Source organism: Narcine bancroftii, chromosome 3, assembly GCF_036971445.1.
Source record: "Narcine bancroftii isolate sNarBan1 chromosome 3, sNarBan1.hap1, whole genome shotgun sequence".
Taxonomy (NCBI): Eukaryota; Metazoa; Chordata; class Chondrichthyes; order Torpediniformes; family Narcinidae; genus Narcine; species Narcine bancroftii.
In genome coordinates, this window is record NC_091471.1 from 128,418,206 (window position 1) to 128,441,391 (window position 23,186).

The 23,186-nt window shown below is 38.0% G+C and overlaps 1 protein-coding gene across 2 annotated transcripts in view; it reads right to left on the bottom strand.

Moving 5' to 3' along the window:
- Positions 1-3,598: 3,598 nt before the first annotated feature.
- The window catches only part of LOC138756227 (PACRG-like protein), a 33,826-nt gene continuing 14,238 nt past the window's right edge, over positions 3,599-23,186 (bottom strand). For both annotated transcript variants that reach the window (XM_069922818.1, XM_069922819.1), the window contains exons 3-8: positions 20,226-20,293; positions 18,286-18,376; positions 10,880-11,014; positions 8,179-8,286; positions 5,288-5,368; positions 3,599-3,818 (exon numbers count right to left, since the gene is read on the bottom strand). In XM_069922818.1, coding sequence (XP_069778919.1) covers positions 3,762-3,818; positions 5,288-5,368; positions 8,179-8,286; positions 10,880-11,014; positions 18,286-18,376; positions 20,226-20,293 — 540 coding nt within the window. In that variant the 3' untranslated portion in view covers positions 3,599-3,761. The remainder of the gene's footprint in view (positions 3,819-5,287; positions 5,369-8,178; positions 8,287-10,879; positions 11,015-18,285; positions 18,377-20,225; positions 20,294-23,186) is intronic.

The window sequence follows — 23,186 nt, forward strand, 5'->3', positions numbered from 1 at the left end:
CGGGCTGAGCACACACTCCGGAGGTGGACCAGTGCTCAGCGTGATGGTGCTCAACGTTCTGCCACCAACCCAGACAGACTATGGTCTTTTCCTTAGGAAGTCCAGAATCCAGTTACAGAGTTGAGTCCCAGTGAGGACAACTTTACCACCATCTAGGAAAGACCGGATTTAATGCTGAGATGAAGTGAATAAGAGCCAGCCTGGCATACGAGGTGACATTCTCCAGGTGGGTCAGGATAGAATACAGCGATAAGGCCTCCGGCATTTCAGAAACTCCCTTCCACCCGGAAACTGCTCTCCCAGCAAACACTTTCGTATTTATTGTTATACAAATAATCACCTATTATACAAATAATCACTTAGGTTCATGTGATTTATCATGTGATCATTACTATTTAGTGCTAATATATCACTCTACTAGCACTTAAATATTCACGTTTTGAGTTATCTCACAGCGCACCCGATTTATAGCTGGTCTCTCCCCACAGCACAAGAGGAATAAATATTTACATGCGGAACATCAAATCTTGAAGATAGTGTCTTCATATCAAGTGAAAAAAAATTAGAGTATTTATAAGGCTTTGCCCATAATTTTGACTTAATTGATTAATTTTTAATAAACAATTTTTAACAATTTATTTAATAATTTTACAGCAATTGGATTGTTTGTTTTTAATTTTTTAATAATTTTAAATTCATTTAATGACATATTCAATTATATGTAATTATACTTACAACAAATATATAATTATAATTTACCAAAAGCACTTGTTTTTGATTGTTCCCTGACTGTTTTTTAATAATTAAAATATATTATAAGCTATGAAAAGCCCTTGTTTGCCAGGGGAACAGTTACCTTGGTGGGGCGGTAGGGAGTTTCTGCAATGCCAGAGGTTTGGGTCGTGCTGCAATGCCGGGGGTTCAGGCCGTGCGGCAGAACGGAGTTAGCCAGCAGACCGTGAGTGGGGCAGGTGGGCCAAAATGTCCAGCGCCAAACTGTGGTCACCAAAATGACTGGCACCAAACTGTGATGGCCAAAATGTCTGCCGCTGATATGTGGGTGCCAAAATGTCTTAGACCCATGGCCTGGGTGTTGAGGGTCTTTGAGGATAGAGGCTGGTTTCTTGAGATACCGTCTCTTGCAAATGACCTCAATGGAGTGAAGACTAATGCCTATGATGGTTCTGGCCAAGCAGTCATTTCCTGCCCTGTGCAATGGCACCTCCATACTAGACTGAGATGCAACCAGCCAGAATGTTCTCGATGGTACATCTGTCGAAATTTTCAAGGGTGTTTGGTGACATACCAAATCTCTTCATTTATGGTGCAAAAGTGGAGACAGTAGATAGTTCCAAGTTCCTGGGAGTAAACACTTCCAATGACCTGATCTGGGTGAACTACATTGATGAGCTGATCAAGACAGTGCACCAACCTTCTCAGACAACTAGGAATTTTGGCATGTCATCCATGTTAATCAACAACCTCTGCAGGTGCACCCTGAAAGCATTTCTGCTAGATGCATCACAGGATATTACAGGACATGCTCTGCTCAAGATCATAAACTACAGGAGGTGCTGAATGCAGCTCAGAACATTGTGCAAAGCTCCCTCTCCTGGACTGACTCCTTCTACACCTCCCTCTGTTGAGGTAGTAAAGAACCTACTGAAACCCAGACACATTCTATTCTCCCTCTTCACATGGGGAAAAGATTCAAGTATGAAATCATGCACCAACAGCTTTAATGCAGTTCCTTCTTCATAACCATCAGGCTACTGACCAAACACCTCATCAGTGCTTTTATTCTGCCCTTGATCTTTCTCATTCCAACTCTATGCTCTATAAAACATAGAAACATAGAAGATAGGAGCAGGAGTAGGTCATTCAACGAGATCATGGCTGATCTTAAAGTTCAGTACCCCATCCCCGCCTTCTCTCTGTAACCTTTAATACCCTTATACTGAAGAAATATATCTAATTCCCTCTTAAATATATTTAATTAACCTGCCTCTACTGCCCTCTGTGGCAACAAATTCCACAGATTCACCACCCTCTGGGTAAAGAAATTCCTCCTCATCTCAGTCCTAAATGGTTTGCCTATTATCCTCAAACCATGAACCCGGGTTCTGGATTTTCCCAAAATTGGAAACATCCCATCTGCATCCATTCTGTCCAGTTCTGCCAGAATTTTATATGTCTCTATGAGATCCCCTCTCAATCTTCTAAACTCTAGCGAGTACAATCCCAATTTGCGCAATCTTTCCTCATAAGTAATTCCTGCATTTCAGGTATCAGCCTGGTGAATCGCCTCTGCACTCCCTCCATTGCAAGAACATCCTTCCTTAGATAAGGTGACCAAAACTGCACACAATACTCCAGGTGTGGTCTCACCAAGGCTCTATACAGCTGCAGTAAGGTATCCTTGTTCCTATACTCAAACCCTCTTGATATGAAGGCCAACATACCATTTGCCTTTTTAACCGCCTGCTGTACCTGCATGCTCGCCTTCAGAGACTGGTGTACAAGTACCCCTAGGTCTCTCTGCACTTCCCCATCTCTTAATCTATTGCCATTCAAATAGTAATCTGCCCTCCGGTTTGTATTACCAAAGTGGATAACCTCACATTTATCCACATTGTAGTGCATTTGCCATGTATCTGCCCAGTCCCTCAATTTATCCAAATCACACTGGAGCTTCCTGACCCCCTCTTCCGTGCACACAACCCCTCCTAGCTTAGTGTCATCTGCAAATTTGGAGATATTACATCCAATCCCCTCATCCAGATCATTAATGTAAATTGTGAACAGCTGGGGTCCCAGTACAGATCCCTGTGGCACCCCACTGGTCACCGCCTGCCACTCAGAAAACGAGCCATTTATCCCAACTCTCTGTCTTCTACCTGCCAGCCAGTTCTCAATCCACATCAATACTTTGCCCCCAATCCCATGAGCCTTGATTTTGTAAGCCAGTCGTTTATGCGGGACCTTATTGAAGGTCTTTTGGAAGTCCAGGTACACCACATCCACTGGCTCTCCCCCATCTATTTTACCTGTCACCATCTCAAAGAATTCCAATAGATTTGTCAAGCACGATTTACCTTTTGTAAATCCATGTTGACTCTGTCCGATCCCTTCTCTGCTAGTCATATGCTCCGCTATTACATCCTTTATAATGGATTCCATCATTTTGCCCACTACTGATGTAAGGCTCACCAGCCTATAATTCCCCGCTTTTTCTCTACCCCCCTTTTTAAATAGTGGGGTAACATTAGCTACCCTCCAATCCATGGGTACTGATCCTGAGTCTATCGAGTTCTGGAAAATAATTCTTAAAGCATCTGCTATCTGAATGGCCACTTCCTTAAGTACCCTAGGATGTAGATTATCAGGCCCTGTGCTTTTACCCTGCTACTCGATACTGGTGTATGCTAGAACTAATTTGCTTAATGGCTAGCAAAAGAACCATCATCACTGTACCAGGTATAATGTGTAAATAAACTTGAAACTTCAAAATTTGAAAAATATTCATGATGTTTCAAAACTAACAAGGCTGTAATTCCTTATGGTAGTAAAGAATAATTTGACTTGCCTTCAAATCATGCATCATTTCATATATTTATTTGATTTTGAATACAAAACTGCAGAAAATAAAACAATACTTCATGTAAGCAGACAAACAGACAAAGTAGCTGCAAGATGTTCTTGCCATCTGTAGTTTCCACCTGGATACTGGATATACCAACTAAATGCAGAAGTTGTCTTTTTCAATTGTAAATAGAGCAATAAGTAGGAATTTTTGATTTAATAATAACCAGACAATTCTGTAAAAGAAACAAAAAATGATAGTAATTATTTAAATTATGCCTTTCATATCACAAGACTTTGAAACCTCAGCTAATACCACCACAATTAACCAAAAATCTAGGAAAATTGCAGGGTTACCACCATCCAATTTTACACTGTTTACTTGCCAAGTTCACAAGATTGCCTTCCACTGCTTGTGTTAGTACTTAAAAGTACAAGTTCACCTAATTGACAAACCAGAATTTCATATTATTACATAACTGGCAATTTTTTTATCAATAGAAGTCCAGATTGGTTTGACTGAAGAATATTAATTTACAGTACACAAGAGATTTACAAAGTTGTTGCCTGGATTACAGGTTAAGAGCTATGGAGATAGGTTGGATAAACTTATGCTGTTTTCTCTGGAGCAGAAGCTAAAAGGTGGCGAGATACAGGTACAAGCTTATACAATGAAAGAGTCATCGATGGGGTAAGCAGTCAGAATTTTTTCTCCAGGGTAAAAGGGGTGTAATTGGGCGATAGCATGGGTTTGAATAGAATTGGCTTCTACTGTGATGTAAATAAAATATAAAAATTTTAAATGATGATCACCCCATTAATGTTTGGTTATTTTTCATCATGGTTTTTTGAAATATCAAATTTAAATTTATTGTCACTCAAAATAATTTATTTTTACCATGAAAAGTGATCAAGAATTACTTCATGTAATTGTAGCAAAATCCTTCAACACTGCAGCCAATAATCCCAGCTGGAAGAGTGCCAAATAAAATGTACTCCAGAATACAAAGCAAAGTATTAAACCTTCTAATGAATGATACAAATGTTTGAACCAAAATGTATATTGGAGCACCATCTTAGGTTATTGTATTTCAGCACAAGTTGTAAATTTCCTTCTTTAGAAGCAAAGAATGACTCCCCCAATCAACCACCAAAATTTTACTACTGTATTAGAATCTGGTGCCGTATAAGAGTTTTGAATGCAATTTTTAAAACAGTGCCTTTTGCTTCCAAAGTCTCATTTTTTATGCCTTCCATGTTTATTAACTTTAATCCCCTCACGTTAAACACAAGCTTGAAATTAATATTTCCATTAAATTAACAAATAGCAGAAATGCATGGAAAATAAAACTGAACAGTACAAATAGCAATCGTCTTTTGTAGGTGCCAGGAGAAGACAGGGAGAATTTATATCTATTTCTGAGTACACAAATCTATAAACAAGTCTGAAATCAAGAAATGTAATGGGCACAGGTACAATGGTCTCCATTGCAAACTGTTGCATTCTGAAAGAAATTAAATCCAATTTTCAGTCTGATTCAATTTATAACATTTGTTGAAATACAATATTTGAGGATGATTCACAATGGTTTAAAATTACTTTTCGGTGCCAATAATAAAGAACCTGAGAATTTCAGTCTAAAAACGATAAAGCAAGTTTAGACGAGGTAAGTTAACTTGTTCAAAAATACATGTACATATATACCTTTCCGCCATGTTGTTCTAGTCTTTGCAGGGTATCTGTGATCATTTGCTTAAGGTTTTTATCCATCAGCCTTTTTGACAGCTTAATGCAGGGAAAAAAAAACATTCATAGAGTTGTAAAATTTAAAATGCAAAACTAATTACTCGGGAAACTAAACATTCTGATGTAAATTAAACTCTCAAAAAAGGTGCAAAATAAGTTAACTACAACTGTCCACTAATAAATCACATAATTCTGTAGACACTGTGGTTGAAGTAAAAGCACACAAAATGCTGGAGATGCTCAGCAGGTCAAACAGGGACCTTTATGTAACAAAAGTAAAGACATAGAACTGACATTTCGGGCTTAAGTCTTCATCAAAGTGTGAGAAAATGCCAGCAGGCATTTTCGCAACCCCAGCACCTTCCCATCGCACTCACTCATCGCACCCCCAGCAGTTTTCCCTGTGCCCACAGGAGGTGCAATACTTGTGTCCACACCTCCTCACTTACTCCAGGACTCCTAAAAGGCCTTTCAAGTGAAGCAACACTTCACTTGTACATCCAGAGGACTAATTTACTGCATCCGGTGGCCAGCCATTTCAATTCCAAGTCACATTCCCACGCTCACATGTCCGTCAATGGCCTTCTGTACTATTCCACCCAGAACTCCCGCAAATTGGAGGAACAACACCTTAGTTTTCATCTGGGCACCCTCCAGCCAGATGGCATGAACATTGACTTTACTGCTTTCCATTAAACCTGCTCGCCTCTTCTTACCCCTCTCCCCCATCCTGTCTTTCCAGTTCTTCCTCCTATCCAGCCATCCTTACTCCCTCTCATTGCTGCTGTCCCCTCCTTCCTTTCTCCACCTATCATCTCCTGTCTTTGCCATCCCTTCCCCACTCCCTCCCCCCCTCCCCCACTCTTTAGTTCAGACACCTGCCAGCATTTTCTCACACTTCAATGAAGGGCGTAAGCCCAAAACGTTGGTTATATATCTATACCTTTGCCACATAAAGGATACATTTTGTGTGTTTTTAAAGTAAATTCACTTGTTTCCAAGCTATTTATCAACTACTGAAAATCTTACTTTATAATAACTAAGTCTTAGTGAATGTTTAAAATGGTATCCCAAGCCATAATTATCATCTAACAACCCATTCAAGTAACCTAACTGGTGAAAATCATAGGAGGGTCAGTAATTATTAACCTTTTGTTGCATAATCTGTTGATAAAATGCTTCCAAACGACCAACACCTCTGTGTCAAGCAATAATTTGATATGAAACCATACTCTTCAAATGAATGTAGCAAGGGTTACAGCATCATTCAAATTATCAATAGCCTTGACACTCAGAAAACATGGCTGGATATCTGGAAGCAGTATTGTGCAAAGGAAATACACCAATACCTTGAACATACATTACCAATAACAAGGCAGAAGGCATTAATGAAAATGATGATGTAAAATGATGTTGTGCAGGTCCAGAAAAACTTTAGTAATTCTATAAGGAAAATATTAAAACAGGCGAATGGTGGGGAGGAGACATGGTGCTAAAATGCAGACCAATTAATGTCTGGTCATTTTATTCAAATGTATTAACTGCACAAAAAAAGTAATAAGAATTTGTAGTGTGGATTATGGAGGGCTTTGTGGCTTCTCAGTCTGAAACAAGGTGGGAATGTGGATTGTGGAGAGTCACGTGACCTCAATCTGAAACCAGGTGGGAATGTGGATTGTGGAGCATCACATGACCTCTCCATCTGGAACCTAGTGGGAAGTCGCATCACTTGCCAATAAGGGTGGTTTCTGCCCACACATTAGTGCATACCTGACCACTGGCCCCTTTAAATCACTTTGTGATTATCTGAGCCAGACTTCTCAGCTTACTGCACTTTAAAAGCCCACCACATGAAGCAACCCATTCTCTTTGCTCCTTGGACCTAATTACGAATGCCGCTCTACACCAGATTGCAAACTGTGGACATCACTGGAAGAGTCGTTGTAAGGTGTGCACTACACTTAGAGCGGGACCATACATGGTACAGGGAATTGGGAGTGCCTGATGAAGTCCTTGTCTTGTAAGGGTGTGCTAGTTACTGAATATTACTGCATGTGTCTAACAGAGAGAGAGAGAGAGAGAGAGAGAGAGAGAGAGAAGTGGCCACTGGTATGGAGATCGCTGTATTATCTGATGTGAATAACTATATAGTTTTAGGATTGAGTGTTGTTTTGTGTCTTCCCCATATGTATAATAAAGATAATCTTTTGTTTGTTAGTCTGTGCCTGGACTCACTTTCTGTGAACCCATCAATCCTGATGTAATCTCATGTAACAGTAAATAATGCTCTTCAATAACCATACTTAAATTCTGTTAAAGATTGTCCCATATGCTCATTTTAGCAGGCAGATGTTAAGAAGTTTACTCATCAATTCATGAGCCAAGCCTATTTGCAGGCACAAATTCAGACATATGGACATATTAAATAACAAGGACAGAGTAATATAGGCACAGCATGAAATCAAGGAAAGAGAGACCTGGTTGAAAGAGAGACAATTGAGTCAAATTCATTTGATAATTTGCATAAACGTTTCATCAAAAGTCATGAAATACAAACCTCAGCAGATTGCTGTAAGGTTTTAATGCTATTTCTTCTAAAGATGCTGCATTTGGCTGGAAGTGCATTTCTATGGCCACGATCTTGTCATTGCCATGCATTCATTAATTCATTGTGTGGACTGGCACATCCAAGACTAATTAAATTTCTGCTGAATTTTGAAATTGTGTTTTAAAATAGGCATGCACTTCCAGCTCTTTTTATGCTCCAGTACAAAATTCACTGGACACAATAACAATATTGAAGCCCACGCCAAAAACCACTCTCTTAAATTGCACCTCCAAGTACTCACACTAGTCAACAGATGTTTAAGATGGTCATTCAGAGCAGGGCCAACAACAGCACTCAGCTGGACTAAGCCATGTAATCCCCTCTCAAACACCTCAACTTCTGAATGTGCCTTTAGATGAAAAAGTAGCAATCTTAGAAACATTTTTCTCTACCATTAATACTGAAAATTAATTATCTTTAACAAGCTATTGTGCAATCTCATTGCCAACTGTATTTTCCTGAACGCTAACTAAACTATGACACCAGGTAGTAAACCAAAAAGGCTAAAATAAAATAATTTGACAAACATAAAAATCAGTTAATGAGCATTGTATTTTCCACAGTTAAAGGAATAGTTTATTACAATTAATTCATTCAGTATAAAACCAGTGTTACAAGCCAGCTTATGGTCACTAACTCTTAACAGTGGCAAATGGAAAAAAAAACTTACATCAGCCTTATACAGTTGGAATAGAGTTGGTAGTGTAATGGATAAATATTGGGAGCAATTTGGTAAGAATTAGAGTAGGTAACATACATACACACATCTTACAACAGATCTTATTTGAAAGACTGAAGAATTCATATTTAGTAACATTGCAGGATCTCTGGAAAATGTGATGCACATTTCACAAGTAGGTGCTAATTGAAATGATGTCATGAAATGAAAGACCATTGTTTGCAATAGGAGACAAACTGGCTGCAAGTACCTTTCTGCAAAGTGCTCACAGAAAGGTCACTCCTGGGTTTTGTTTATCTAAGACAACAGCTTAACCAAGTAGAAGAACTCCTGTTGTTTAGAGAGAGAGAGAGAGAAACAAGTTAACAAGCTCTCTCAGCTAGTGTGGGTGACATTGAAAAGAGACTAAACAGTGCAAGCCAGGAAGAGCTGGTTGGAAACAAAGTTCCAGAGCAATGGATGAACAGAAAGGAACTCTGGTAGCCTAAAGAAAGAGGTTACCATCTGGAAAACCCTGATGGGGCAAGTTTCATCAGCGAGACCTTGAGGTGACTAATGGTGGTACCTCAGTTGTGGAAATCCTGGAACAACAAATCTCTCTCTGTAAACCTTTCAAGAACTTTCCTGAGTGGTAAACATTTACCTTTTGAGCACCAAAGCTTTGTGAACTTTATACATGTTAAATTCTGTGCATGGTATAAGAATTGCCTGCATCCAGAGAACTTGGAAGAAGGAGAAGTGAGATTGAACTGTGAACCAAAGAATTTTTCTTAAATTTACACACACATCATACACGTGCACTTAGAATTAGATGGGGGTTAATTTAGGTTAGTTAAGTATAGAGATAAGTTAAAGTTTGATTCTGTTTTCTTGTTTAAAGTTGATTAAAAATAACTTTTGTTTTAAAAACCTTGGTGAATGTCTATTTCTGCTGGGTTTTGGGCTCCTTTGGGCTTGTAACGGTAGTCATAGAACTGAATTTGTGAGCTTATTTGTGGAATTGTGTCTTTGGTCTTAACCACATAACCATAACCATATAACCATTTACAGCATGAAAATAGGCCATGTCGGCCCTTCAGGTCCGTACCGGTTCACTTGAACAACTCCATTAGCTCCTCCGCAAACCCCTGAGGAAGTAGAGGCTTTCTTCATGATGCCATTCCTTGGTCTTTTTAACATTGAGAGCAAGATTGATGTTTAGGCACCACCCAGCTAGATTCTCCATCTCCATTTCTGACTCATTTTCCATTATCTGGCTCCCAATATTTATGAGAGGAAATTTCAACACATGTCAGAATAACACAAAATTGTGAGAGGCTCAAGCAATCATGCTGTGGCCTATCTGGATGTAATTGATATAAATATGGAACCTTGTACGTTTTCCCAATTATATTAACAAAGGCCAGCATATGGATTGAGAAATAGGAAGAGACTGAAAATCCTTGGAACATATCAAGTAGCATCTCAGGCAACAGAGAAATGCACTTGCATGTGCTTTTGGAAATAAACTCTTCTTATGATGTGAACCTGGAGCACCCCGCTAACCTCCTCTCTTGCTGCAAAGCTCAAAAAGGTGGTCATTCACCATGGACCTTGTTATCTTGGAAAGAGTTTCTGGGCCTCAAAGATGTACCACAAACAGAGAATAGAAATAATTATTTAGACAAAAATCTATTTTAAAATAAAAATTGCTGAATGATAAGTATTTAATGCAGTGGTTCTCAACCTTTTTTTTCCCCACTTACATACCATTTTAAGTATTCCCTATGCCATAGGTGCTCTGTGATTAGTAATGAATTGCTTAAGGTGATATGTGGGTGGAAAGAAAAAGTTTGAAAACCACTGTTTTAATCGTACCTAATTGACTGGTTATGTTCACGGTTTCATAACTTCAAAGGAAATGGACCATTGACAATTTTTCTCAAGCAAACTATTTCAGTAACAATTGGGGTAGAGCAGTGATCCTCAACCTTCCCTTCCCACTCCTTACTAATCACAGAACACTTATGGCATAGGGATTACTTAAAGTGGTATACGAATGGAAAGAAAAAGGCTGAGAATCACTGATTTAATGCCACAATACTGTGTGGCTGTGAATGTTTTGTTTCACATCATACTTTATAATTAAGCCAAAATTGTTATATTCACAACCCATTTGTGAAGAAATATTTCACTGAAAAACATAAAATGATTGGAATGAAGAATATTCATTATTGTAAGTAAGCCCAAATGTTCAGTTGTGGAGGATAGACTGTTAACTTACCAGAGCAGCTTTTAACTTTGGAATCACTTTTGGAACCAATGGAATAGCTTTTTCAGCAGCATCTTCAACCTCCAGTAATTCTTTGAAGCCCTCTTTGGCTACAAAAGTATAAGGGTGCTTGGTTTCCCTTAATCCCTACGTAAAAAAGCAGACAGAAATTACAGAAGGCAAGAGGCTGAAAGTTCTCAGCACAATCTGGATTCAACTAGGCACTGGCTTTACAACAACCCCACCCAGTGGTAAAAACAATTTTAGCCTTGATAAAGGTTTTAATCCTGAAATGTCAACAATTCCACCACGGGGCGGGGGGGGGGGGGGGGGGGGGGGTCCAGTCTCCCTGATGAAGAGATAAAAATAACACTTCACTTGTTTAAAATAGGGACTGCTCTCTCCATGACACCCTCATCATTTCCCACTAATCACCCCCTTGGCACCTTCCCCTGTGACCGCAGGAAGCGCCACACACTTGCACTCATACCTCCTCTCTCACCACCATTTGAAACTCTTCGCTTGTGAATCTGCAAGAGGATCTCCTACATCCTGTGCTCCCATTGTGGCCTTCTCTGTCAGAGAGATTGGACGCAGACTGGGAGATCACTTCACTGAGCACCTTTGTTCTGTCCATATCGACTATTTCAATTCTGCACCCCACTCACACGCTTACATGGCCTCATGTACTGCCAAACCAAGACCAACTGTAAATTTGAGGAGTAACACCTAATATTCCATCTAGGCACTCTCCAACCAGATGGCATTAACATCGACTTTTCCAGTTCTGTTACACCACTTCATGATCTCCCTCTCTTCCGTATACCTCTGTCTTCTTTCTTCCAGCTCAGCCCTTCCTGTTTTTTTGTTGTGCCCTCTATCACTTATCCACCAATTACGTCTTGCCTGTAGACCTGTGCTCTTCCCCCTGACACCCCTCCGCCCACCATTTTTTTTCAGACGCCTGCTTACATTTGACTCATACCTTGATGAAGGGCTCAAGCCCAAAACATTGATTATTTATCATTATCTTTGTTATATAAAATATCTTGTTTGACCTGCTAAGTTCTTCCACCATTATGTTTTTACTTCAATCATGGCATCTGCAGACTTGCATGTTTTTCTCAAAGTTTCAACCTGCATGTGCCTTCTCCAATCCAATGAAGAGACATTATTGTTCACATGGAATTCAGAACATAAATTGAAGGTAGTGCAAGTTAATTATTGCTTCTTCTGTAATGAGTCCATGGATGATGGAAAAGAAAGAGAAAAAAGGGCAGACCTTCTGTATGCTGAACCTGCAACATTGTCAGATTGAACTTCTTCACTCTACTCACTTTCTCACAATCAAAAATTCAGCAAAAGGAACTTGTGTGGGCCCGAGGTACATTTGTTTCATTTTTTTTATTATTTACAGCATGGTTGAAACCAATTCCAGCCATTTAAACCCTTGCTGCCCAATTACACCCAAATTAACCTACAACCCAGTATGTTTTGGAGGGTGGGAGGAAACCAGAGAAGTGGGGGAAAACTCATGCAGATACAGAGATTGCCAGATTCAAACCCAGGTTGTTGAGCTGTAATAATGTTACACTATTCACTCCGCTGCCCTTGAAATTCCCTGCCCTACAGCATTTTGTCTATCTTTGCTATATTTCACAACTTCTTATGGTCTTTTATTTGTATTCTCAATGTCGCCATTAATTCATCGACTAAATGACCCCTACTATTTTATCCCTGTAACAACACTGGTCTCACATATGCTCCATTTGTATCATTATTCCTTCCCCATCTTCTCTGCAAGATGAAACAAACTTCTTTTCTCTCCTAGTCTGGAAGAAGTGGCTTTGACCTGAAACTTTAAATTCTGTTTTCATTTGCATAGATATTGCATGACTTCCTGAGTATTTCTATATTTTCTAATTTTATTTCAGATTTCCAACATCTGTACCTTGTAGAGTGCTTCGAAAGAACCAAAGACTTGTTGATCCAAACCAAGGCTTTTATTAACTAAAACACTGGAGCATATCACAAGTAGGTCGACCAGTCCAGAATGACGTGGTCTGGCTAGGAGCAATCCTTTAAGACCTCCCAGAAGGTGTGGCTACACTCTCAACCAATCATAGTCATCCTACACTACAATCTGTACAAAAACACATTGGTGATAGAATCTGTACTATCACATACCTGTTTTGTTCCATTTTCAATTTACTGTAACAAATCACATCTAGAACTCAAGGGATTGCTTTAAGGAGAGAGAAGGAGAAATTTAAGAGGAACCTGAGGGGCAAACAGTTCAATCAGAGGGTGGTCCATGTCTAGATTGAGCTGCAAAGGAAACTGATGCTCAAAAGGTTTAGGGAGGGTTTAGAAGGATATGGGCCTAATAAAGGCAAATGAACGAGAACAGAATGTCAAATTGGTTGGTGCAGATAGGATGGGCTAAGGGCCTTTTCCATGTTATATGACTCCATGACTTGGTTTGGGAAAAACAAATCCATTCTTTTCAATGAAAGGACAGGCATGTTGATTTACTAATTTTTAAATACATATTTTGAATTAATTGCCCACTTGAATGTTTTTAATTGGGGTTGTTTTTTAATTGAAACTTCTGACATTTTAACACCTATCTCAATGGTCTCTCATTTCCAAATGTTGGAAGAGTAAATATTTAAAATTAAAACTTTTTAAATCAAAAGAATAATTAAAACAAAAAAATTGAAAATTTTATTATCAGAAATTTAAAAAAAACAATTATTTCAACTTTGATTTTTTATTGTAGGTCAAGAAACCTGATAGAAGTCAATGGGTCCAACATGATACAGGAAAAGACACCAATAAAGCTGCGAAATTCCAACAAGAACATTTCAAGTCTGAAATGTTTATATATCTTTTTCTTTGCATTGTGTTTTTACTTCAACCACAGTGTCTGCAGACTTTCATGTTTTACTAATAATGATGCCAGGCTCCTTGGACACTCATTTTTAACTCAATCATCCTCTAAAGCTTACCATTTTATTCCTGGAAAAACACATTGAACTAAACCTCAAAATCTCCCATCATCAATCAATGGACCTGATGTAATCCTTCAGAATGCAAAAGAACACCTGAATATGAACTCACTTTAGAGCTCTTTCATGGAACTGATATATTGATTCACTTGGAAATAAAATCCTTTATGCCAAATATCTCCCCAGCATACTGCTCCCAGCCCCTACTCCAGCAAAAACAGATGGTGGAGGATCTTTCTGCATTTTAAAGCTTAGATTAGTGATACAAGACTTCATTAGCATCAAAGCAAAAAAAAATGGAATTCTTGGAATTGTCATTTAGATAATAACTTTTTATTTGAAGAAATGAAGGGAATACAAGTCCAAAATTGGAAAAAAAGGTCATAGGAGGAAGTCATAGAATTAGTAGTGGAATTAATATCTGAAGGAATTATAAATCTTTCCGCATTATTCCTTCTTATCTATATTTCTGAGGTTGATTAAGAACATGTAAATTTTTAATTTGTGCTCTAAATAAAGAGAGATCTAATCAAACGGTCTTTTATATAAGGTGACAGGCAGTGAAGGAGTTAGAAACTGAAGTGTGGAGCTTTGCACAAAGTACTAGTTCATTCACAACTTTAAATGTGGTTGCAGAGATGCAACAAGATCAACATTCATGTATAAGCAGACATTATGAAAATTGTTTCCAAGGAACATTTAAAAGAGGAAAACAGAAGCAAATCAAAGGAAGGCAGATACAAGATGAGAGTGGAAGAAATGTACTTGCTAAATATTTAGCTGACTACATTCAAAGATAGAACAAGAACCAAGCTAGTTTAGGCCCGTGGAGCTGTCAGATCAATTTCCAGCAGTTGGAACAAATGTGACAAGCAGCATTTTTCAGAATGTGCTAAGTGAGGTTAAGGATGACCAAAACCAGACTGAGAAAAATGTCACTGCATCACTAAAGAAAAATTAAGGGGAAAACGAAATTACTCCTGATGTTGTGATACCTGGCTAAAAAAGTTGAAATGATTGATTAACCTGCATAATTAAATTAACTTTGCAAATAGAAATTAGCATCACAAGAGACATATCTTGCCTGATTTTTACATGATAGAGGAATTAGGGGATATGGGGAGAAGGCAGGTAGGTGGAGTTAGGTCATAAATTAGATCAGCCATGATCGTATTGAATGGCGGAGCAGGCTCGATGGGCCATTTTTGGCCTACTCCTGTTCCTACTTCCTATGTTCCTATGTAATATTTCTCAACTTATGATTGATATTATAAGCTGAATATTGGAATATACAACTATGTATATTTCTGGGCCTTCTGTGCCACCTTTACTGTAAGCATTCTAAAAGTCCAAATGCATTACATCTTACCCTGAAACCCAAAAGTCTGCAGACTCTGTGATTGTAGTAAAAACACAGAAATGGTGGAGGAACTCAGCAGGTCATGCATCATCCATAGGATGTAAAGATATACTACTGAAATTTTAGGCCTGTGCAAACAAAGCTAAGAGTCCTACCAATAGTCTCGTGAAGCAAGATGGAGTTTATGAATTAAAGAAAATTTCTGTAGTCTACTTTATGTCAACATTTCTAATACATTACAGTTTAAGTAAATCAGTGAATCAATTACAAGTAAATAGTAAAATTATACTCGAGACCATGTTTGTTCCTGTTATACAACTGACACCTAAGTGATGTCACTAGTGTTTACTTTACACCAGCTGGGAACATTTGATGCATATTATAGTAGATAATTGACAGTATTTTACCATTACTTGAAATAAATTGGATAAACTTAAATAACCAAAACTGTGTTGCTTTGTAGTTCAACATCACTCCACTGATCAGTGGGATGGTTAATAAAGGACTATTGGGGCAGTAAACTCTCAGCGTTAAGTGACAGACTTGGGGTCGTCTTATAGAATAAAACCTACATTTTAAGTAGAAATTCTCAGGTCGTCTTAAGCACCCAGTCGCCTTATATGCCAACATATACAATAATTGAATATGATAAGAGGACAGGAGAAAGGAAAGTTGAAAATTGATTGGGGTAGCAGGGATTTGCTTTTGGCTCTATGAAAGGAGGCAGCGAAAATGAGGGAGAGAGAGTGTGACAGAGCTAGAGGAAAGAAGTCAAAGTGCAAGATGGGGGAAGGCCTATGGAAAACAGAGAAGTTGATTTGAATACAATCCAGTTGGATGGTGTCTAGATTGAATATGAGATTTTTTTCCTCCTATTTGTGGGTGGTCTCAATCTAGCAGTACACAAGACCATGGACAGACATGTCAACAAAGGGATGGGGCAGGGAATTGAAATGGGTGGCAACTGAGAGATCCATGCTATTGTAGAGGATAGAGCTGAGGTGCTCAATGAAGTGATCAACCAGTCTGCAACCAGCGTCTCTGATGTGAAGGAGACGATAACAAGAACACCAGATACAGTAGATGACCCTTGTTTATTCACAAGTGCTGTTGTTTCACTTGGAAGGACTGTTTTGGGCCCTGAATGGTGGTAAAGAAGGAGGTATGGATGCAACTGGACCATCTCCTGCGATCACAGGAATAGGTACAAAGGGGGCGATTGGTAGGAAGGAAGGAATAGACGAGGGAGTCACAGAGGCAGGGGCCCCTGAAGAAGATGAAGAGGGAAATATGTATCTGTTGGTGGGATCCCACAGTCGGTCGCAGAAATAGTGGAGAATTTTATGTTGCATGCTGGTGGGGTGGTATGTGAGGACAAGGGGACAATGGGAATCCTGTCCTTGTTTCACATAGAGACAGAGGTAGCCAGGGCAGGTGTGCAGGTAATGGAGGATATGTGAGTGAGGGTTGTTGATAGTCATAGAGGGGAAGCCACGTTATTTGAAAAAGGAGGTCATCTCTTAATGATTTGACATGGTGATCTTATCTTGGCAGCAGATGCAAGCAAGATGAAGAAATTGTGAGAAAGGAATGGAATCCTTACAGGGGACAGGGTATGAAGAGGTGTATTCAAGGTAGCACTTCTTATCCTGCTAGTTAGAGCATCAAATATTATAATAGATTTGTCAAACATGAATTCTCTTTAATAAATTTATGTTGGCTCTGCTCAATCCAATTAAATGTAAGCCATTGATAGCTACTGACATATCTACTACTGCAGCTACTCAAACTAGATTTCAGAATGGTTTTGGATTGATTAAATAAATATAATTATAAAATCCTTTATACAAGTCACTCGTTCCTAAGACAGAATAACTACACAGATTATTCATTAGCCTTTTTCATTGCAATATATTAGAACTAAAATATCTCTCATGAGGATAGGAAGTTATGTGAAACTTTCAAACTCTGCTCACCTACTACACATTCAAATGCCTTCCAGTTTTATGATCAATTTCTCATCAAACCTCGCTTTTTCTCTCTCTCTCACTTTTCTTCCTAATAGTTTCTTCCTCTACCTGTCTAACCACCTCCACACCTTCTGTGCTATACTCTTTACATCTCTGGGCCCCTCCTCTAGTCCTCTCCCCTTCAGATGAAATTCTACCTTTATTTTGAGAAAACAGTTTTGATAAAGGGTTCACCTGAAACATTAGCTATCTCTGGCCATGGATACTCTCTGACCTACTCAGTTCCTCCAGCAATTATTTGTCTGCTCAAGATTCCAAGCTTTTGTGTTTCTCTTTTTCTATACTGACTTTATCCATTCATTTATTATAAGGGCTACCCTCCTCCTTTTCCATTTTGCTTATCGCTTTTAAGTGTTAGGTATACTTAATTTCCTTGTTTATTTGCCTCTACAAATCAATTTTTTATTATTAGGCTATTAGATTCTACACACTTATTTTTATGTGCTCTTATCTAACCCTACAAGTTGATATATTTAAAATCTCCAATAACTTATAGGAATGAAACACCACACTTTGTTGACTTTCTGAATCAGAACATTGAAAACGATAGTCAGGTAGAAGAACATTAAATCTGATGCAGAATTTTACACTTAAAGAGTTGTTTCGAAGGGCAATTCCTAAAATAAAAAAAAAACTTAAGGACATGATGTTGTTAATTTTACAAGGTTAACCATTATGACACAATTCATCCAATGCCTCATCTTATTCACAGGAACTCTCTCTTGTCAAGTTACTGATGACTTGCATATCAATAATAGCAAGCATTCTTCGGAGCAATTTATTTCTTAAAAAATTATTGCCATTTTTCACAAATATAAAATCCAAAGCAACAAATTGCATTTTAAATATTGTTGAGTTTAAAGAAATGGTTCAAAGAAAGAAGGCAGCTGTTGCTAATCATAGAAATGATGCAACGATAGATAAACATACTGATTGAAATTGTCAAGAGATTAATAATAGATCCATATGGTAGAATGAAGCATAGACTGAAATTTTGGTAATTTTTGTTAATCTTACCTCAGCCAAAATGGTAAGGATAGGGTCAAAGCAAATGGTCTCTGGTGGCTGCTCCCATTGCAGTTTATGACTGACTGAACCATGAATTAACCTAATAGGAAAAAAATCTATGCATTAAATAATATTTAAAGAATTTGAATTTTAATACCACCAATATCAATGAGAATTTTAAGTTATAAATCACTGTGATCTCTTTAAATTGTTTCAAAGTTTTCTTTATATAATTGTGATTGTTCGGATCAAAATATTTTTTGTGATCAGTGAATATAAAATGAATGACTTGGGTATAATTTCTGATTATCAGTGGAGACAATTTAAAACTTCCATCTTCACGAAGACATCAAAAATGAAATGGTCACCTTCTTGATTTTAATTGATGCAATACCTTTAATTTGAAAAAAAAATACAAAATACAGGAATTTGAGTAATCCATCCAAATATACCATATTGTAATGTATTTTTTAAACAAGGTTTTATAATCTAAATTTATGTACTCAAAAAGGGAACACATTTACTATTTTAGTCACTCGGAGATAACAGGACAAACATAAAAATATTTCTTTTTTATTGTACATAGGCGGTAATTAAAGTAAGATCCCAGTGTGTGGTGCAATATGACTGTATACCACTTGTCCCTTTAATTCAAATTAAGAATACAGATTATGTCATCCTCATTACTTATTCACTTTAGAATCTTGCTGCTATTACTGCTTATCTTTATGTCAGTTTTGGGAATGAACTTATGAGAGATGAAATATCAGTATTTTATTCAGTTCCTTCTCGATGTCAGGATCCCCATATGTTTCAGCAATACTACTCATGTAACACACAAACACTAGTCAACACAAAAGAGTGAATCACGATTTTGTTAGCCAGAGGGCATGTATTGTATATTGACGTTAATTAACAGTTCATCCCACCAGTGAATTATTCTATTAGGAGTATACCTCTTGGTTAATCACTTATAACCACAATGGGGCCTGGGCCTGCACAAGTGGATTAACAAACAGAATGTATATCCGTAATATCCTCATTAACAAATAAATAAGATGTACTTGAATGGAAAAATAATTGACAGGAAAACTCTCTACTAGAATAAACTATTAATATTAATTTGTAATACATGCTAATCATCAGTCATTTACTCGAATGAAACAGTTGGATTAAAATAGTGGTAGGATGCCTTTGTTATTTAAGTATCTTTCATACAAAAGTGGAAACCATTAGTTAAAATTGTGCTTTAAATGCATAATAGTGGAATGCGAACTTGTTAGTTCAATTCCAAACAAAATCAGAAGTTTAAAACTTAATGCTCATAATATTTTGGGTCATTTTGTTAGTATAAAATAAAGAAATTGTGTGGCATGGTAGCCACAAAGCATTGGACAGAAATCTATACACAGGATCACTAAAAGAGCTGAAAGGATCACTTGGGTCTTCCTTTCCTCTTTAGATGGCATTTTACTGGGGGCACTGTCTAAATAAGGCTCAAGGAATTATAGAGGACACTTTATATGCAGCACATAGTATCTTCAACCCACTACCATAAAAAAAATGGTACAGGATCATCATAAACAGGACTTCTAGGCTGGGAAGAGCTTCTTCCCACAGGCTGTGAGACTAATGAAGAGTATCCAATTATATGTGTTTGTATATGATCTAAATAAACTGTGTATTGTGTGTTTTTGTATATGGACCATGGTCTGGAAAGACATGGTTTCATCGAGTTGTATATGTACAATCAAATGATAAGAAATTGGAACTTAAATTGATAACTCTGTGTGCACATCTCAGATTTTATGATCACATGCTACCTTCATGATACAGTTCCATTAATTTTCAACACTGTGCAAAACATTGAAACTTGAAAACGATTCCCTTGTAATTTACAAAAGAATAGAAACTTGGATGTGATTCAACAAAGTGTTTGGTTTAGTTACCTGCAAGGAATCTCTCGTTTAGCATATGCTCCTGCAAATGCAGATTTTGGACTCAATGGATTGCTGAACTAAAAGATAATTTTCACATGTTAAATCAGGGTGGTTACAATAAAACATGCCCAACATAAAATGATACAATATATAATACAGTTACTTCAAATCATTTTCAGTTACACAATGTGATAATATGCCCTTCACCCTTCTCCTGGTCATGTTTAAAAAGAAATTCTGGTATAAAAATTAGGAAAATGTCTGCACAAGAATTGTACAGATACCCGCCCCCAAAATGTTTGAGATAGACATTTTTTTTAATACATGCCCCTGTGCTCCATAGGGCGGCACTATTAGTATAGCAGTTAGCACAGCTCTGTACAGCACCAGTGATTGGGACCGAGGTTCAAAGCCCACACTGTCTGCAAGGAGTTTGTATGTTCTCCCCATGTCTGTGTGGGTTTCCTCTGAAACTCCAATTTCCTCCCACCCAGCAAAATGTACCAAGGGTTGTAGGTAAATTGGGTGTGATTGGACAGCACTGGCTTGTGGGCCAAAAGGACCTGTTACCATGTCGTATGTCTAAATCTAAAGAAAAGAAATAAATTTGCAATCAAACAATTCACAATCAAATGATTACAGTGTGCATTCCAGATGTTATTGAATTAAAGGTTATTTTTATACATTTTTGTTTAACTATGCAGAAATTAACAATACTTTTTATACATAGATCCCCCGTTTCAGAGCACCATAATGTTTGGGACATTTGGCTTCTCAGGTATGTTTAATTGCTTAATTGATGCGGGTGTAAGAGAGCTTGGCTTTTGATCACCCTTTGGAGTTTGTGGTTGCTATTTTTCAACACGAGGACCAGATTTATGCCAATGAATGTTAAATAAGCCATTACAAGGCTGAAAAACAAGAATAAAAAAGTAAGAAACATCACCCAAACCTTAAGATTTCTAAAATCAACTGCTTGGAACATCATTAAGAAGAAAAAGTGCACTGGTGAGCTCAGTTATCACAAAGGGACTGGTAGGGCAAGGAAGATCTCCACTGCAGATGACTGAAGAATTCTCAGCATAGTGAAGAAAAATCCTCAAGCGCCTATCTGACAGATCAGAAACACTCTTCAGAAGGTAGGTGTGGATGTGTTAATGACTACTGTCCACAAAAGACCTCATGAACAGAAACAGAGAGGCTATATTGAAAAAAAATGTCAACCATTAGTTAGCCACAGAGTCAGGATGGCTAGATTACAGTTTTCCAAGAAGAGCCTGGAGAATTCAGGAAAAAGGTCTTGTGGATAGATAAGACCAAGATTATCCCATATCAGAGTGATGGCAGGAGCAAAGAATGGCGGTATAAAGAAACACTCCAAGATCCAAAGCATACCACCTCATCTGTTAAACATGGTGGTGAGGGTGTTAGGGCCTGGGCATGTATGGCTGCCACAGGTACTAGTGCACTTATCTTCACTGATTATGTAACTGCTGAATGCAGTAGCAAAATGAATTCTGAGGTGTATAGAAACTTCTTATCTGCTCAGGTTCAAGCAAATGCCTCCAAACTAATTGGACAGCACTTCATCCTACAGCAAGACAATTATCCCAAACATACTACTAAAACAACAAAGGAGTTTTTTTAAAGCTAAAAACTGGAAAATTATTGAACGGTCAAGTCAATCACCTGATCTAAATCCAATTGAACATGCCTTCCATATGCTGAAGAGAAAACTTAAGGGGCAAGCCCCTGAAACAAGCAAGAGCTGAAGATGGCTGTAGAACACCACCAGAGAAGATAGCCTCTGTACAATGAGTGAATCGCCAGCACTTGGATCCTGTTTCACAAGTCAACGGAGTTCATTTTTTGCTGAAAATGATAAATATATCTTAAAATTTCATTCCAATAATGGCACCATTAATCTGAATCGCTGTCTGCATTATTCTCATCACCTAAAACCAATAATCTCCATCATTCAGAACTTGTATCAAACTTGTATGCTGGATTTCTCTTCTGAAAAATCATACACCCATATCTAGCATTAAGATGTGCTCAACATTCATTCTCCCACAGGTCAAGATGATGCACAACTGCAGGCAAGAACAGCTCAATAGCAGGTGATGCATATGATGGCATCACCTGATCTCCATGAAGGGAAAGCATTCATCATTGGGCAGTCTGTAGAAAAGCTCATTCCACAAAAGATTATTGTACCAATTTCTCCTCCCTTTCCACATTCCTTTCAAGTTCGTAAATTTTCCAACTACCAAAGTATTCCCACTTTCACTACAACCCAGCCTTGAATCTTTCTGCCTTCTGGAGACCGCAACCCAGCAAATGTGTGGCAGAAAAGCTGAACCTTACCTCTTGAATTCAAATTCAGTTAACTCATACAGTGCACAATTCAGAGATAGCAATACAAATGGCAAGTCACCTGGCATACATGGTTGCAGGGAAGAAATATCATAGCTCCCAAAAAAGCAAGGTCATGCATAAGTTCTGTTACAGAGAACTCTGTGGGGGGGGGGGGCTGTTAATGGGAAAATATTGATGTGTCTGCAGGATGAAAAGCAAAGTAAGTTGACAAAATATAAGCTGAGATAATGCCTGGTTGACTTTTTTGGTCATCTGTTGTTCACGACTGCCCTCCAAAGCCTCTTCCACTGAAAATCCGCACCTCTCCATTAGCCACGCTGCAAGGAGAACACAGATACAGAAGAGGGGCACCAAAGGAGTGCACACCAACATATTTATATTCTTTTTTGTAATTTTGCATATTTTGATTTATAGATACCTGAAATATTTTTGTGTGGCTTTTGTTTATGTATTAATGTCAAAAATAGATAGATGAACAGTAAAAAAAAAGGGCAAATGTTAATATGTGTAGATAGTCAGTAAGAAGAATTCTGCTATACTTATAGACACTGTCAGAAAGGGGCTGCCTTGGTTGCTTACGCCTAAGCCCCT